The 18,720-nt window shown below is 34.7% G+C and overlaps 2 protein-coding genes across 2 annotated transcripts; one reads left to right on the forward strand and one right to left on the reverse strand.

Moving 5' to 3' along the window:
• MYB80 (myb domain protein 103) lies at nucleotides 1-1,638 on the forward strand. Its single transcript, XM_012218772.4, has 3 exons — nucleotides 1-382; nucleotides 564-693; nucleotides 769-1,638. The coding sequence occupies exons 1-3, from the start codon at nucleotides 250-252 to the stop codon at nucleotides 1,493-1,495; spliced, it is 990 nt and encodes a 329-aa protein (XP_012074162.1). The 5' UTR covers nucleotides 1-249; the 3' UTR covers nucleotides 1,496-1,638.
• On the reverse strand, nucleotides 1,433-17,215 carry PA200 (proteasome activating protein 200). The gene is made up of 35 exons (XM_012218775.4): nucleotides 16,932-17,215; nucleotides 16,671-16,773; nucleotides 16,437-16,552; nucleotides 16,148-16,270; nucleotides 15,498-15,599; nucleotides 15,242-15,407; nucleotides 12,789-12,905; nucleotides 12,624-12,691; nucleotides 12,418-12,519; nucleotides 12,112-12,328; nucleotides 11,686-11,919; nucleotides 11,465-11,592; nucleotides 11,216-11,333; nucleotides 10,910-11,128; nucleotides 10,669-10,824; nucleotides 10,441-10,517; nucleotides 10,129-10,337; nucleotides 9,533-9,749; nucleotides 9,364-9,443; nucleotides 9,140-9,257; nucleotides 8,881-9,051; nucleotides 8,327-8,501; nucleotides 8,204-8,247; nucleotides 8,061-8,103; nucleotides 7,836-7,981; nucleotides 7,371-7,465; nucleotides 6,359-7,257; nucleotides 5,844-6,125; nucleotides 5,629-5,724; nucleotides 5,083-5,261; nucleotides 4,646-4,727; nucleotides 4,195-4,319; nucleotides 3,760-3,852; nucleotides 1,852-2,005; nucleotides 1,433-1,760 (listed from the first exon to the last, which is right to left on the reverse strand). The coding sequence occupies exons 1-35, from the start codon at nucleotides 17,090-17,092 to the stop codon at nucleotides 1,719-1,721; spliced, it is 5,457 nt and encodes a 1,818-aa protein (XP_012074165.1). The 5' UTR covers nucleotides 17,093-17,215; the 3' UTR covers nucleotides 1,433-1,718.
• Between the last annotated feature and the right edge of the window lie 1,505 nt (nucleotides 17,216-18,720).

The raw sequence follows: 18,720 nt of genomic DNA on the forward strand, positions 1-18,720 counted from the left end.
ATAACCTCAATCCATGCAAATTAGCAAACCCAATTCCTTATATAAGAACTTAACACTAACCATTTCTTTTCTCACTTCCACTTGTTTTCTTTAATTCAAAGCTACTAATTAAGCCTAAGCTCCCTTAAAAAAAAGAAAAAAGAAAAAAAAAAGGGAGGCAGTAGAGAAATTCTCTTTTTACTTCTTCTCTTATTTAATTATCCACATTATTTTTTTTTTTTCAAAAAGAAAATAGAAAGAGACATAAAAATGGGAAGAATTCCATGTTGTGAGAAGGATAATGTAAAAAGAGGGCAATGGACACCTGAAGAAGACAACAAACTCTCTTCCTACATAGCCCAACATGGCACCCGCAACTGGCGGCTCATTCCCAAGAATGCTGGTTTGTGTTTGCCTTTGTAATGTTTTTCTTTAAACACCCTGGTTTTAGGATCCGTGTCTCCCTTGGCAGTGTCTCAAAATACAGTTTTAAATAGTAGCTCTAAACTTAATGCTAAATGAAACCTAAACGAATTATTCAAGTGTTTTTTTTTTTTTTTTGGTTTCTGTTCGTTTTATTTAAGGTCTCCAAAGATGCGGGAAAAGTTGCAGGCTGCGATGGACTAATTATCTTCGTCCCGACCTCAAACATGGCCAGTTCTCCGATGCCGAAGAACACACCATTGTCAAGCTTCACTCTGTTTTTGGCAACAGGTATTACATAACAATGTCTATTTCTTGTTACTTGTTAGTTTTTGTTATTTTGACTATTTCTAAATGGCATTGTAGATGGTCATTAATAGCTAATCAACTTCCTGGCCGCACTGATAATGACGTTAAGAATCATTGGAACACTAAACTGAAAAAGAAGCTTTCAGGTATGGGGATCGATCCTGTCACCCACAAACCCTTCTCTCATCTCATGGCTGAGATTGCCACCACGCTAGCACCGCCGCAGGTGACTCACCTTGCGGAAGCAGCTCTCGGCTGCTTTAAGGATGAAATGTTGCATCTTCTCACTAAAAAGCGTATCGACTTCCAGCTGCAACAGCCAAACCCTAACACTAGTGCAGGAGCACAAGGGAACACATCATCACCTTACATTGTTAGTAAAAATGATGAGAACGATGAAACCATTGAGAAAATTAAACTTAGTTTATCCAGAGCTATGCAAGAACCTGGAATGCTACCTCCAAACAAACCTTGGGAATTTAACGTCGCTAACTCTGCAAATTTTGCTGGAGAATGCAGCAGTTTCCCTGCATCAGTCACTGGATTTCAATGTGGCTCGTCTTCTTTTGGCGAAGGGGCTGTGTCGCCATGGAGCCAGAGTATGTGCACTGGAAGTACATGTACAGCAGGTGATCAACAAGGCCGGCTGCATGAAAAACTAGAGGATGAAAATGGAGAGGAATCTGAAGGTGGAAAAGAGATTAGGAATGGCTCGAGCATATTTAATACAGAATGCGTTTTATGGGATTTACCATCTGATGATTTGATGAATCCTATAGTTTAAGTTTACATGACGTCAAAGGCAAAGACAAAGCACCCTACTTAAGAGTAATAATAAACTCTCTCATGCTGGACAAATGAAGCAAATGTAAATAAAACTCAATTTCTTATACAATATCTATCAAGAATTACACTAATTCCTGCTAATCCTCCAACTGTAAAGTTTGCAGTTCTTCCAATCATTGAGTTCCTATGATTATTTTCCCTTGCTAGAAAAGTAACACATATCAAGCAAAATATGATGATGAAGATGACGTATCAGCCAAAACCTGCAAGTTTCAATAAGAAAAGTTTATACATGAGATAATGTTATGCCAATTTCCAATATAATCAAGAGTCTGAAGAGATGCTTGAAGCTACCTCAAGTTGCTCTTCAGTAAATGAATCTTTCTGGACATTCCACATATCTGCATGAGTCCGGCGGAACTCAGCAACTGCCTTTGTAACTGTTGATTTCACAGGCAATGGTTCTCCACCAAAACGAGCCAGTAAAGTAACATGCTCAGGCAACCACCTGAAATGAAATGATCAAAATTGTGTTGTGTATCAAGAAAACGGTATCATTTAATAATCTATTAAAAAATCAGAGCTCTTGATTATTTCAGTCAAGACATCCCTATAAAAGACAAGAAGCAAAGTTCACATACTGAACATCATTTCAGCATCCAATCAAGAGCTAAAAATTGGACATTTACAACAAAAATTCAATTTGAAAGATGGTTAGAACTACTATGGAAAGAAGGATATGCATTAACCAGTAAAACAACAAATGGCAAATCAGTGTGTTTGTGTATGTGTTTGTGTATGCGAGTGAAAGAAAGGAAGAATCAGTAAATACAAAATTCAAATCTATTTTATAAGGGCAATTTGGCTGCTGAAGATGCAACCCATTTTTATGTTTCCATGCAACACTGTAAACACATTACTTCGAAATCACGTAGCATGTAATCCCCCAACTTGCTTTGTGGTAATTTGCATTTTTCCATGGTAGTGTTGAAAATTATTAGAAAAAGGCAAAATTTTTGCCAAAAATAAAAAGAAAGGAAAAAAGAGGCTGAAATTTTAGCAACAGAAAATAAAAATTTACGACATATTATCAACAAAAGATTGACAACCAAAACACCTCTTCCTGCCCTCCCCCAACCAAAACACGAATAGGATCTAATGCTTAATGGCTTATTTTGGCTGAACTCAAAAAATCTTTCGATAAGACTGCATAGGAGGACCAATTCACACCATTTGAAAAAAAAAAAAAAAAAAATCGATCAAATCCAGAAATATTGCAAAACTTAGAAGTCATTGTGGGAAACCATACAAATGATCCCTTATTTAAGTTACAATATAACTCAATTTGCAGAATTATACTGCCTGCTAAAAAAGTAATAAAGTGATAAATGAAAGCTTGATTGACAGACCTCACCCAAAAAAAATGAAAAAGATAAAAATAATCAGATGAAATTGCAACTTGAGAATGATATTGCCACAAGAAGTATGATTCCATACAATAACTACTAGGTATAGTTCCATAACTCTTGTCAAAAAAAATTCAACTCAACTAAGTAATACTATCTCCACTCCATTAATTTTGACACTTTTTGACTTTTTATGGGAATTAAAAAAAAATGATTGAACCACCTCAATTCTAGAAAAACTAAGGATAATTTACTAAGGGTAAAGTTTGTTGTAGATATCTAGATAAGGATAAAATTAGAATAATATAATTAATATTACCTTGATTTCTACAAGTGTCATCTATTAAAAAAATAAAGTCAAAAAGTGCCAAAATAAAATGAACGAGGTAGCAGTCCCAAACTAGTTGATATCATGTTTATAGATTCCCACATTTCATTCAATCTCAGGTTCAGGCTAATGTTGTTAAACCATTTTTTCCACTGTTTCTTGGCCAATACCTTGTCTTATTTTCTCCAAGTCTTGTCAAGCAAATGATCAAAGTGACATCCTCATAATTTAAACTTTGGGCTTGAAGGAAATTAACAAAGCAGATTTGGCTTATAATCAATATAAATTTAACTGCCAGCCCCAATAGTATCATTATTTCAAAATGATACTTTAATAGAGCAAGTTGGTTCATTAGATAATGTTAAAATGGTCAAAACTGCTGCTACTCACAAACTTTAATGAGGGAACATGACCATAAATATTTTGCCATCAATTATGCAAAATCGCAAGTTCAGATAAACACTAACACATTATAGCATCATTCCAATACATGATACAATCAATCGCCTATTATCAACATGGACATACCTGGGAATATCATATGGGACAGATAAGACAGAAGCAGCCAAAGCAAGCACAGCACCATGAATAGATGCTATAGATTGACCAGATTTTAGATTCCTGCATTCATATATAAAATTTGTCATCTCAACATTGCACATGATATTCTTTATTAAGAATTACAACGCAATTCCTAAAAGCACATGGAAATGTGCAAACAACGGAAAAAAAATGCAGCTTTTATGCAAAACCATCACAGAGATGAGAATTGCAAAAGGAAGATATTGTAGATTTCCATCGAATGAAAGGAACTCTAAAAGAAACTTTTTTGTGAAATGCACACTCTACATTCATGCATGACATGAATCTGTTCATGCTGTTGCATCCTTAATGAAAAGGTAAATTCAATCCTTAATGAGAAGGTAAATTCAATACGTTAACAACATTAGACGGACCACAAACCTCTGCTTTCTTTTCCTTTGGATGTTATTTGCCTCTATGAAAGCTCTATCTCGGAAGTCTCTAGCAAGGTCTTCATCCCCACCATTCATTAGACCTGCTAGAACTGCAGCAGCATGCTCTCTTACCTGAGTAAAATATAAGCTATTTAAATTGGAAGAGGAAATAACTAAAAGATAAATAATCTCTAACTCTAGATCAAGGACTCTTCCATCATAGAGATCCACCAAATTCCAATTAGGTTGAGAATTCAATGGACAAAGGAATCAGGTCACTCAGGACGTCCAGCTAGTTGTATTTTGTTTCAAGAGCCTTGAGCTTCTTATCAAAAATACAAGTAATGGAGGTGAAAATTTATTTTCAACTATTGACAAAGACAAGACTTATCCTCCATCAACATTTACATCCGTGAACCTACATTATCATTTAATTCAAGATCCAGTCAGGAACTTGCCTCTACTTGATTGTCTCTCAGTAGATTCTCCACAGTGCTCCAAATTTGTTGTTTATCCGCCCTTGAGAGAATAAAAGTGTGCCTGTTATATACAAGAGCACAACTTCCTTAGAATCCACATAATAAGAAAGACCCGTTTCACACAGACTCTAGCAGATTTCCACAAAATAGTTAACAAGCCTATGCCCCATCATGGATGGAAAACAAAAGTAAGGGTTGATAATGGGAGCAAGATGTTATGCAACAGACAACATATTCAAGATGCTATGTAACATGAAAAAAGAATTTATTTTATTTGAGAGAACTTTTAATTCCTAATACAGTGCATTAAATATTAGCTAACAAAAGAAAAGTTAAATTAGAAAAGTACTAGATGTAACCTTGCGCAGTTAAAAAAAATCTGATGCATAAGAGAACCCTTTCAAAAAGTATTATACCTATACATAAAAGTACGTAGATACGTCAGAGTAGCTGATCTGGTCCGCCAGTTGGGATCATTGGCTGATGAAAGAATAACTGAAACAACCCTCTGGAGATGAGGCTCCCAGAAAATCCTCCACTTCAACAATTCAAAAGCAGCCTTGGCCAGGGTTGACAAATCTTTATTTGATGTTTCCTTCAACAAGTCAATAATAGTCATCAGATATTACTTCTTTATGAAAATGCTTCCAACAATTACAACACTCTCCAAAAGCACACAATCAACTTGGCACATAGAATCAAAGAACTAAATGTGAGGAGTATTATGCCATCAGCATCCAAAAGAGAAAATATTTGGGTATCTATATATGAGGAATACAAAAGTTTCAACTTGCAAATTTGCAAATTCATGATTTGTATTACAACAGTCATCACAGAAAAGGAATAGTAACATTAAGTTGAGTGGTGTCAAAAAGAAAACTAGAGCAATAAATGTCAGAATTAATTTGTAAGCTGGTGTAAACAAGTCACATCATGCTAAAAGAAAAGTGCACTTCTTATACCTGCAAGGAAATTATAGGATAGAGAAATCCCACAATAACATCCAGCAAGTAAGATGATCTTCCAGATTTCAATGTTGAAATGATAAAATGAAATCGCTACACCAAATGGTTAAAAAAAAAAAAACGATCAGTTATAATACCAAAAAAAAAAAAATCAGTTACACTAATAATCCAAGGGTTAGACAAGAAATTGTTTTAGTTCTAAATATGAATACCGTTTCCATCCACTTAACATCATCCTGTGCATCCGCATTCAAGGACCCATTTTGAGGAACTGTCCGTGTTGGTATCTCCAAATTGTCCAAAGGGCTAGTTTTTTGTATATTTGTGACCATATCAGAAGCTCGTTCTGTCAGAACCAGAACCCAATTTTCCTCTTTCAGTTGGTTATCAACGTCAACGTTTGCTCCTTCACTTGAATGATTATGAGCAAATGATGAATGGAGGCGAACATTGGAGCACAAAATAGAGAGAGTAACACCGATAGCTTCCCTTACCTGTCTCATGCAAAATTATCACCAGAAACCATTACCATAAAAACAACTCCAACTTTCATTGGAAAAGACGATAAATATAATCACAATTGATCTTTCGTTAAATATTCTGCAAAGAATGATCTTATCCTCTTCTGTTTCCATTTTTTGTATTCCTTAAATTTTCTCATGTACTTCTTAGCAGTCACAAAAATTAGTAAGTAAAAATTGACAACATAAAAAAATAGCTTGCTTACTTGGGCTGATGAATGACACATATTAGCTAACAACTCATTAAGAAGTTTACTATGGAGCTCTATCTCAGATAACAGCATTTTTTGTGGGGATATTTCTATGAGGGCAGCTGAAAGAAAAGTGTAGCGCTTTGCAACAATGGTAGTAGTCACAGCTGGAGGTAAAGGTGTCATCAAACAGTCTAAAATTTGTTGCCTCAGAAGAGGAACTCTGGTACCATATTTTCCTTTCCCAGTAACTGCATAGCGTATGCAAGCCGCCCACTCAGGTGTGGATTCCACTGATTGAGAAAGAACAATACCCTGCAATTGAACCACCATCCAAGTTTCCCACGCTTCTAAAAGGCCATTTACATCAGAATGCAGCACTCCAGCTAAAGCTTCAGCAGCAACGCACTGCTTTGACCTTTCCTTAGCATTTGCAAACTCATTCAATGTACTTTTAAGTGCTAGTAAAACAGGCATGCCACATTCTTGTATTAGCCGCTTAAAAATTCGTGCAAAGTTTGAGTAAAAAGTATTATTTCCAAGTAAAGAAATCCAACTGGGGGTACGTGGCCATGAAGCTGAAAAGTCGAAATAAAAACGGGTAATTGATTTATCTGCCAAGCTTTGAAATGAAGATTGTCCATGATTCCCTCTAGATGTTCCATCGGTATCAGTGATTATATGAACATGGGAAAGAGAATTCAAAGTCTCGCTAAAAAATCCGTCTTCCTGAAAAATTTCACTTAATGCCCCTTCAAGAGATGACTTGGTATTTGTGTGCAACTCTCCAGAAGATGCTGGCTGACTCTTTTCTGATAATTTATAAGGCGATTCTTTTAGTAGCGTATTCAAAGCTGAGATTGCAAGTATTCTTGTCTGAGGAAGTTGACTTTTTAAATTTTTTAGGAAGTGTCCTGGAAAGACAGGAACAAGCAGATGTTGAGAAGCGAGTGCCATTTAATAAATGGGAATAATGCTACCAAGAAGCAAAGAGGCAATCCATAAGCCCAGAGGAGAATTTGCTAACCAGCAGTTTCACTCAGTACTTTTGAAGAGAAGTTGGGATCATTTCTAGATGTCATAGCCAACAAAAGCAAAACCCTATTAGCCATCAGATTATACCTGAACACAGAAAAAGGAACAAAATTCAGCTAACATCCAAGGAAAAATAATATATCTAAAATAATGAAGCTCGATAGTGTACATATAAACGAACAACCAGATCAAAACTGGAAAAAGAAAAAGAAGCTGATTTTGAAGGTTTGGTGAATAAAATTTTGAAAGTCAAGCATGGGTGATTAATAATTTTTCACATATATGAATTCCCGGTCAAAAATATTCATTTGCACATCAAAGGTAAACTTTAACCACCTATAGGCCCAATAATTCATGAACATCGCCAACACACCAGAACAGTTCATTATAAAGTTAAGAAACTTGAACAAGCTAAAAATCTACAAAAACGTAAGTAGACAAGCGTTTAGATATATACCGCCAATGCAAGCCAGTAGAATCAAAACTCATAGATTCAATCTGAGAAACCAAATCTGAAAAATCTGGTCCATCCAAGTGAATATCTGATGCCCTGAAAATTGCCCTAGATACTCCAGAGAAGTGGATGTTGTACTTGACAAAAAGCTGTTGACTCTCAAAAACTATCAGAGAACGAGAAATTCAGAAATACAACATTTAAATCAATAGATACGGGAATTCTTACATCATTAATTGCTTTCTGGGCCTTCAGTGATTCATGATGTGAGCTACAGTTTGAGGAAAACAAGAAGTAAGCGTTTGTATGACTTATAACAATTAATAAACAGGCTATCTTAAAGGCAATGCTATCCTTGTTCCTAGAGTCACCTTGAAAGAATACCAAGAAGAAATGAAGTTAGTGATTTTGGATCCTGCAATGAAAGCTGATGGATCAGGAACAAATATTTATTTTCATATATTTCTTTCAAGCAAGTACTAGTGAATGATTACCGCTGTCAAATGCTTGAGAACTGTCTGAGTAGAAAGGACTGCACAAGAACCTAAGACTGCATACTCTGGTGAGTTGGGGTTCCGTAAGTTTTCAGTAAGAGAGAGAACAAATTTTGAAATCGTAGAGATAGAGGGCCATCTCTTAATCATCTTCAGCAGTGACTTTCCAGCAAGCCTGGACACCAAGTCAGCAGTGTATATCAAACATTATAAGCACTCATGATTTGAAAGGTAATATGAACTAGACATAGCACATAAAATTGAGCCAAAAAGAGAGAGAGAGGAGGGGGGTGTTAGGATTCAACACGACACTGATTATAAAAATGTAGAAAGGCCATAAGTCACAGAATATACATATGAAAATTAAGAAAATGCCAAATACAAATTTCTTTCTGCAAAATAGATAAGTAATGGCATGGTAAACAAGTTAAATAAATTGAATAAAGTCACATGCAAGTCTATCCCTCCAATAGAGTAGAGGGAGAAGATGGGAGAGAGAGAATGAGGTAGACCGCTTTAATCAAATAAGGATTACATAACAATGGATAACTTACGCACGAACAGTTTCATAGCTATGCAAAGCGAGTTTCAATAGATCTTCCATTAAAAGAATTGCATTGTCTGAAGGATAAAAATTCCCACTTGTACGAAATAGATGATAGGATGACTGCGAGGATCTCCATGTACTATGCATGTACGCCTTGTCAATAAGAGCCCACCTAGGCCTGAAAAATCCAATGTTTAAACGCTACGAATTTAATGCATGATACAAATAATTATACAGGGAAAACCTAATGGCAAGACTCTTCTAACCTTTTCTTTCCTTGAGAATGAGATGACACGATGAAATTTATTGGAGGCTCTATAATGGCAGCAGATTCCAACTTCCAAGCCTGCCTGTGATTTGACCACTCATCATACTCCAAACTTCCTGTTTGAAAAGGGGATGTCAAAACTAGGCTGAAAGGAAATGCTACTCTAAGGCACACCAACAAAGAGGGCAGAGAATTCAATTTATCCAGATGCAGTGCCGTTACCATAGTTCCCCAAAGCATCCATTATACGGACAATCAGTATCAACAAGATGCTATCATCTGATTTTTCCTCTAACAGGTACCTACCAATTTATAAATTTGATATTTTATAAAATGAGATCCGTTGAAATTAGGAAAATGAAATAAAAGATTGCCAAAATTGAAATATTACTTGCAAGCTGTGTGAATAATTTCAGCAGCTTTTTCACGGAGCTCCACGCTGCCAACAGTTGAACCTGTTGCCCCAGCTATCAAGAAAGGAGCATGACTTTGATTTTCGACAATCCCATTCCTGGAGGATGGGCTGAAATCAGGTAAGCAAGATAAAACACCTTGCAATGAAGAATCAATACGCAAAAGAGTCACTTTCAAGTGCTCTTTTTCAGTCCCTGCTAACAAGTTGCATGTAATTAGAAAAAGATAAATATTATAAAGCAAGTAAGCAATTGCATATGAATTGCAAGATATTGTAATGTAATTCTACGTGAGAAAGAGTAAATATGATCCTTGAGACACAACTGTTTATCAACTAGGAAAGTGATTGTCCATGATTATAGTGTACTTGATATTCATAGCAGGGTCTCACATCAGAAAAATATTTTGATTGCTGGACAAAATAAAATCAGGATAAAGGGACATCACTATAGAGATAAAACTAATTGTCATAAGCATCGCTACTTTCTATAACTCAGCGAGAAACTGAGCTCTTCAAAATAAACACTGCACCAATGTCCATAAAAAAGCATAAGAAGAACGTATCAGCTTTACCTGGATCAGAGTGGATTTTGTTTTGGCATATTCTCAGAAGATCATCTAAAGCTGATTGAAAATGAAGGTTCAAAAGTTCACTTGCAAATTGAATCTCTTCGTTATTTGGAACATGCCACTTGGGGGCCATCAATTTTTCATCAGTGTTATAATCCTTTGTGCTGATCCATTCTTCTAATGCTGCAGCAGCAGGGTGGCGCAAAATGCACCTAAGAAACCAAAATTTGCTTCATTTTAATTACTGAACATTGGACGAAAAAAGTAAAAGAATTCAATGCAAATACTTTTACAAGTAAGAAGATCCAAGATTACTTGTACTGATCAATTGGATAATAGAGAACCACACTTCCAAGGAGGGACCGAAGAAGATGATCACCAGCTCCATTAACCTGTCATATATAACATATTTCTCAGCACATAAAATAATATAGACCATAATATTTTCAGCAACATACATAATTAGCATCCCACTCCAAATATGCTGTTCAAGTGATTTTTCAATTTATGCAGGTAACAAATCAGCTAGTGCCAAAAGGAAACCTTCCATGAGGGAGATTCAAAAGCAGACACAATAGCTTCTTTGAATTGTTCCTTATAACGAAGAAGTGCAGGCCCTCCATAGCTGATGGCAACTGATAATATTTTCAATTGATAATCAATTGCTGTTTCAAGAGCCGGAGAGAGTGTCGGTTTGGCCTGTGAAATATTCAATCAACTTTCACATCGAGAAACTTGGTGCAAATAAAAGTGAATAATGAAAACCATTAAAAATCTGAAACACCTTGGTTGAAACAGAGGCATCAGGAATTCCTCTTCCTCCAAAACCTGTAACAGGGGTTCCTTCCAAAGATGATATAACAGATGATAAAATTGGCTCAACAAGAGAACCAACTGCCTCATCTGGATTTGAATGAACACATGCACAACAAAGCAGTCCAACCTCAGCAACTGCTCCAGGTAGAATATTTGTTCTGACAAACTTTGAAATTTTCTTCAAAGCCTGTTGTAAAATAAATGTTTATAAAATCATGTCTTCAACAAAATAAGAGGGAATCTGCCAAAATTTCAAATTGAAGATAAATGAAACCTGATTGTATAGTGATCTCGAAAGCCTCCCAAGCAAGATTTCAAGCATGCAATAATAGTAAGGACCATCTTCAACCAGAAAGGTCCCAGACGTTGCCGATGAATGTAGGCCTTCATTCCTATCAAATGAATGTACAGTTATTCTGATCTCAAGGTCAATGTTAGAAACCAATAAGAATATAAATCAGCATTTCTAGATGTATGAAAGTAGGAAATTAAAAACAAATGCAGAATTCATGTCACTACTTACAGAACAGTACTGGGCTCCAAATGTTGAAGTAATGAAAATAGGCGACATAAGAATTCATCTAGCCATTCAGAAAAGCGGTTCATTGGCATGAATGACAGTTCATTCTTTTCATCATCCAAAGTAGCAATCTGCAATTATAGGTAGATTTCCATAACGCTTTGTTCACAAATTATTAACCTATGAAACATTAACCTAGCATGGTCTTTAAGTTTATAACTTACATTGGAGAATATGGAACCAATTAATTGCAAGGTAGCCAAAGTTTTGGGAGGATCATTGGCGTCCATACCCAGTAATGCATTGGATAGTGAAATCGTCAGAAGATCAAGGAATGCATTATCACCACCACCAGGATCAACCATTTTTACTGAAGTTGATAGGGATGTGAGGAACAGTGAACGTCCCGCAAATGCTACAGACATGACAGCTGTTTTCAGCTGGTGGGTGGCAGTCATCTGACTAGATGTAAAAGTGGGAAACAGAGAAGTTAATGTGGTGCAAGAAGTAAACAAGAAATCAAGGTAAGCTCTCATCCAATGAATTAAACATACTTCAATCAATGAATAACTGATCTTTTGCAAGTTAAACAACTAATGTTAACGTTTCAAGTGTTTCTAGCCCTAAGAAACCTATGAGCCACTACTAACCGTCTCCAAGGCCAGCTGAAACCGAGATGCTAAAAATGGAAGAACCAAAGAGGGCTCCACATATGACAAAATAGAAGTTGCTGCAGCAACTGTCTCAGAAAGATGTTCATTCTTGCTATATTGCCCACGATCAATTAGCTTTAGCAGCAAATTAACAAAAGAAGTCCTTTCTGACTTTCCTAGAAACAGTTCAGCTTGTCCGTCATCATCTATACTCCTGTAAAACAAGCATATGAATACAACTAGTTTAAAACATGTTAAACCAAATATGAAACCTATATGTCAGCAATGATGGTATATTCTTACTGTTGCTCATACTGTAAGCGCTTCTGGAATGTCATTACCAAATAAAGCAAAAATCTCTCCAGTGAATAAGTCCAGCGACCACCATTTGAGGGATGGTAATATCTGGAACAATGAAGGCAGTTAAGCATTGAGAATCAGATTTTATAAATAATCACATGCTTCAGAAACAATAATTAGATTACTAGAAATAATGTCAGTAAACAAACTGTTCTAAGAGGTCGACCAATTTCTCAAAATGCTTCTGTGCCGTACTACCATGTTTTAGTAGATACACCTGCAGTTGCAATTAGATACCACATCACAATCTAGGAAGGAATGATAAGTTATCAATTGACGAATTCTATCAAAAGCAGGCTGTATATCAATCTTACAATCGATTTTGCAATAGCCTTTGAAGGGGTGGCTGTTTTATTGGAGAATAAAAATCTTGTATTTCTGGGAACGTCAACAGAAAAGGGATATGATCCACTTCCATTTGCCACAGGAACCTGTGATTGCCAGATTTAAGCATTAAAATCTAACATGGGAAAATCCAAATAGTGATTAGAGTATGAGTGGACGCAAACAAAAATCAAAAGAGCAAAACAAAAAAGAAGGAAAATTTTATCAGCAAGTAAAAGAAAAGAATCAATCATCAGAAATCATATTTACAATCGTAGAATCGTATTATTGCACATTAGAAACATCCTTCTTAGCAACCACACTTCCAATATCTAAATGAAGTAGCAGCAAGTAAAAAGTTATAACCGTTGTTTTTTCAACAGTTCCCATTCCCTTCTTTTGATGATATTTTATCTACTCCAGAAGAAGGAATTTGACATGATTCTGACACATGTTGACAATGAAACTGAGTCGTCTCAAGGCCTCAAACAGCAATCTTGACTGCAGATTCCTAGCCTTAAGCAGGCATGAGTAAATGTTTATTATCAGTTCCATTCTTAGGTATCATTCTAACCTTTACAGGGAGGAGGTGGAATAAGAAAAAAATTTAAAAAGGAAAGTTTATCTCTTTATATTCCTCTTCCCATTCCCCCCACCACTATACATACTACTAAAAACTTCATCTTGTGAGCCACAAAAGAGAAATTTGCAATCAATTTTGATTACAAAAATATATATATATTATTCTCGTCTCAATTTTTTTTATAGTTTCATATTTTAGGCTCTCTTTATTGAGGAAGCATAGAGACATACTATTTTTAGGGCTTTCAGTACTTATCAGAGAATTTTTTTTGAGCAAAAATCCGTTTCCTTCTAAAGTAGTGAATTTTATTCAGGAAACCATTGACGAAGAGAAAGAAAAGGAGACGAAAGGAATTATCATAAGATCCAAACATGGCTCTAATTGTTAAAGTACCATCTGTGAAGAAGTAAGCAAGAACCTCCAAGGAGCTAGAAGAAAATGAAGAATCAAAAATTTTGATTGTCAAGATAATGTAGTACAGGGGGAGGAATCAAGGAGAGCTTTGAGGGAGACCAAGATCCCCACAAAGCTTTTGAAAATTCTAAGATTATCTTAAATTTTCATTTATATTTTTCAAAATATAATGATTCTTCCCCCAACCCCCGACCTTCCTTTTTTCTCTCCTCTTTCTCCCTCTCTTATTTTCTTCTGTATTAAAACTATAACCCTAATTCCTATCATATTTCATTTTACACTTGCCAAAGGACGTGTCACATTGAAAACAATGAAAGTAAGTATGAACATAAAAATTCCTACCAAACTATGCATACAAAAAGGATAAAGAGAGACCATAGAAAACATGATAATGGAGATTTCAACAGAAAGATAAATACAATATTAACATGAACAAGTTAAACTCAAAAAAGATGGTTCCAACTTGTGGTAGTTGCAGATTTCATCACACTCATGAACTGTAAACACAATCAATTGATTTCGGTATTCCTTCTTTTGATTTAGGCAAAGTTAAGTAAAATCTGTTAGTTCACATTTTCAATCTCTCCAAGTTAAGGATTTTTTCCTTTGGCATCACAAAACTCATGATCTTGTTTTCTCCAGTCCAATCAAGGGAAGATCCCATCAGCAAGGAATTGTTTTATGTATATTATTATTCTTGATTTAGGACCTTACTATTTCGCAAATCAGAGTTCTACTGCTATCTAGGAATTTTAGCATACTAACCTCATTATTGTTCTGATACATTCGCCTCCCATCTAATGATAATAAGTGTGTTTCCAATTTAAGAGTCATAATCCATGTTGAAATAAGGAATTATTTCTACAGTAAAAATACTCATGTAGCTTAGTTATTTTCTTAAGCTTTTGATTAATGAAAAATGACTTTGTTAGTGAATATAAAGCACATCTGTCTAGTGTGGGATTCCTCTCATCTTTCTACCATAATTAATATCTCTCTTCATCTGTTTTCTCTTTCTTTAATTTTCTGCAGCTAGAAATTTCCAGCAACTAAACTCTTACAAAACCAACCTTGTTTTGCACTCAAATACAGACATTCATATAATTTGAATACTTAAAAATCATAAATAATTCAAATATTTCCACCCGTCTCTAAAAGGTGTGTAGGTGGTAGGCAGATTGCACAACCTTTCCTATTCACTTCATTATAGAGGTCAAAATAAAAATAAAATAAAATAAAATAAAATAAAATAAAAACCTTTGCTTAACTAGTTTCCTTCACTACTGTAATTAGAAGCTAAAAGAAAAGCTATTGAGGAATGCATAAAATCCTACATGCAATTTACTCAAGCAACCAATGCCCCAAACAAAATACTTTCAATTTCTCTATTGGAACTTGAAAACCAGAAACAAGTGGTGATCTTGGCACAGTTATTCACAAACTCACCTCAAACATATTTAAGAATCTGGTGAAAAGTGTTGGTAGGAAGCATTCCCAGTTGATAAAGCTGCAGTTCTTTATAACACGTGCTAAGACAGCTGCCCACTGGCTGTTCCAAAATTGACAATTTGGTATCGAGTCCCACAGTTCCACACTTTTTTTTACCCAATCACTGCCATGCCAATAATATGATATGAAGTTGCTCTAATAATGCATCCAAAAACCATTAAGATAAGTGTTACCAAAACAAGAAAATCCTTACTCTGTATAGAAGTCCTTGTTTTCCAAGTTGGTGGGTAGAAACAGTCTCACAAACCCAGATCCTTCAAATGATGAATTGTGCCATGGATTTTCCAATAAAGAACTGTAGATTTGTTTAAAAAAATAATAGAAAATATGAATATAGAAACCATAAAAGTTATGCAGTCTTGAACCAGCTAAGAACTGATGGTCAAGGCTTATAAGCCTAAAATAGCAAAACATAGAATTTGAGTTCTATCAGCAGGTTTTCTGTCTCAGCTGTTTCAGTATCAGAGGGGCTTACAGATACCGTTGTATTGCAAGAGGAGGACGAATATTTACAAAATATAAAGCCTAAAATGATAAATCAACCTCTATCAGCATTTATTTTACAATTTTGATTGTTTTAGCAGTTGAAGTCATAACAAGTAACCTCTGATTATATGTGATGTTTGTCAGTTAAGTAGTCACCTTTTACAAGGCAAAAAAATAAAAAAAAAAATTAAAAACTTTAAATATATCCCAAATTTAAATTGAAAGAGGATGAAAACAGATAAATTCTCTTTGATATAGACTGACATCAAGTTATCCACTAAAATCTTAATGATTATGGGGGAATTCCAATGTCATGACAATGTCAATAAAAATCTGATTAAAAAATTTAACACGTACCTAAATTCTGACCATATTTCCAAGGCAGAACCTGCTGGAAAGAATCTCCGGCAGGATCTAACAAGTGAAGTAACGGTCTCAAAGTGCCGCTGTCTCAACCGCCATCCTTCTGGACCTGTATTCCTGTAACGAGCACCAAGTTTTCAGCACCAATACATAATTGACATAATAAGTAGAAATTCCACTAAGCTCAAAAGATATCGTTCACTCTCAATTCATAAGATCTTGCAATATGAATAGGAAATGCAATAATATAACAACATAATCATTTATTTACTGATTAACTCACCGCGAGAAGTGAGTATGAATTAAAGTATCATACAACGGCCGCCATTGAACACTCAAAGAATGCAATTTCTTTCTATACTTGTTAAGAATTCTGACTAAAACATTTCCCCATCGAACCTAATCCACCAAAAAGGCAAAAGAAGATAGACAAAAAAATGAAGAACAGAACCACCCATTTATTCAATTAAAAAACAAATAAAAATGGGAATTCATTTCATTTGAAAGAGTGTAAGACCTGCGCATAAAGCTTGTCCTGCGATACATTAAATAATTCAAGCCCAAATTCCACAAGTTGAGTCACATCTTCTAAAGCTACTTCACTTTTCGCCTTTATAAAGCTGCATAGCCAATCACACAAACATCATTAAAGTCATTTCTCAACTCTACTGACATCCACTGCAATTATACGATAAAACAGCAAATTACAAAGCCTCAATTGGAAATTTGAAATGCTAATTGAAATTTCAAAAACATAAAAAGAGAAAAGAGACTTTACAGCTCAATAACAGAAATCCATTTGAGAGTAGCATAGATAGATTCGGGATCGTCGGGCTTGTAAGAGGCCTTGACCGAGTTGACCACACGAGCAAATGATTCTCTCTCCTTCTTGGTCTCTTCTGCCACCGGTGGCGGTAGCCATGCATTATACAGATGCATTTGGCCTCTGTTTGCTTTTCGATTCCGATTTCTCTGTTTGATCGAAATGAAATGAAAATGAAATGAATTTTTGGAGGTGAGTAGTGAGCATTAGAGTATTTATAGTATAGTATAAGTATAGATTTCTTGTGTGTCGGGTCTGTATCTTTTCTTTTTAGACAAGAAATAAATATAAATAAATAAATAAATAAGGTGGATTTAGATTTCCGGAAAAGAAGACTGACCGCGTTCCGTTGACCGACCACCGGCGCCGGTATTTATTTTTTATTTTGCCCTTTCTCTTTATTTTTCAATTCAAGAATAATAAGTGAATGAAATTACTAGCACATGTTAGAACTCTTTGAATTTGCTCTCCATTAAAAAAAATCTTTAACTTGAGTCGTGGCTCAATTGATAACGCAAGCTCTATATAAAAAGAGGCGAAGAAACAAGCTACCTACAAAAAGGGCGAAAAACATTAATTATAATGAAACTCGGATAGCGATAGTTTACACACAAAAAAAATTTACATGATAGTTTTTTTTTATTATTTTTCTATTCTCGGAGGTTTTTTTTTTTTTTTTTGAACAGTTTTATTCATGGAGGTTTAATTATTAAAATATCATTTCGAATTATATGGTAAGTTAGTCGTTTCCTTTGAACAACATTCATTCATTCACTAAATGATGATAACTTTTGTGGTTTATGAGAATTTAAACTCGAAGAGGAACTCCCACTCCAAACATCTTATACAACACCTAAAAAAATTAATTAAAACACACATAATTGATTTAACACGTAGTAATTGTACATTTAAAATTTTTTGAGATATTGTAATAAATGTCATATTGTGAATAAGAAGTTTTATTTTTAAAAATATCAGTTTGACCTTAAATATTAAAACGACGTCACTTTTACTATTTTACTTCTTTATTGTCGTCGTTGTTACCGCCGCCGTGTCCAATCGTCTCGTATGTGTTGAATCATAAACTGCGTCAGGATAGTTTTAGGATTTTACTTATTTATTTTAACCAATATTGACAGTCTCTTAAATTTTTTTTATTAACATTTTATTAATGTAAAACTAAATTTCTGACATTTATTAAATTGCGCCTTTATTTTTATTTTTTTCTATTCAAATAAGAGTTGATGGTCATTTAGAAATATTATCACTCTTTACATTATTTTATTCATTTTTTACTATTGAAAAACACTCAGACCCTTTAAATTTATGCTTAGATTGTGTGTGCCATTTATCTTTATGTTAAATTTTCGATAATACTTATATAGTATTCAACCATGAACTTTTCTTGAGTCTTGACTTTAATTTTGTGAATTATTAAATTTTGAATGAAAAAAATATTATTTTTGGAGTAAGAAATAAGAGTGTTTCTAACTGAAAGGGTAGTTTAATGGCAAAGAGCGCTTGCAGGTCAATCACTATGATTTAGGTCATGGATTCGATCTTGTTCAACGCAAACTCTCCCACTCCCTTCGCCAAGAACAATGAAAGTAAAAAATAATTTTCATTTTCGAAGAAAAACATTATTTTGCAATAACAACATCATTGGTTTCATTCAATAATAATAATGCTAGATACGTCCTTCATATTCATTTATTTTGTAATTTTTCCTTCATATTCATTTATT

Source organism: Jatropha curcas, chromosome 5, assembly GCF_041381405.1.
Source record: "Jatropha curcas cultivar XTBG-Jc1 chromosome 5, XTBG_Jcur_1.0, whole genome shotgun sequence".
Lineage (NCBI taxonomy): Eukaryota > Viridiplantae > Streptophyta > Magnoliopsida > Malpighiales > Euphorbiaceae > Jatropha > Jatropha curcas.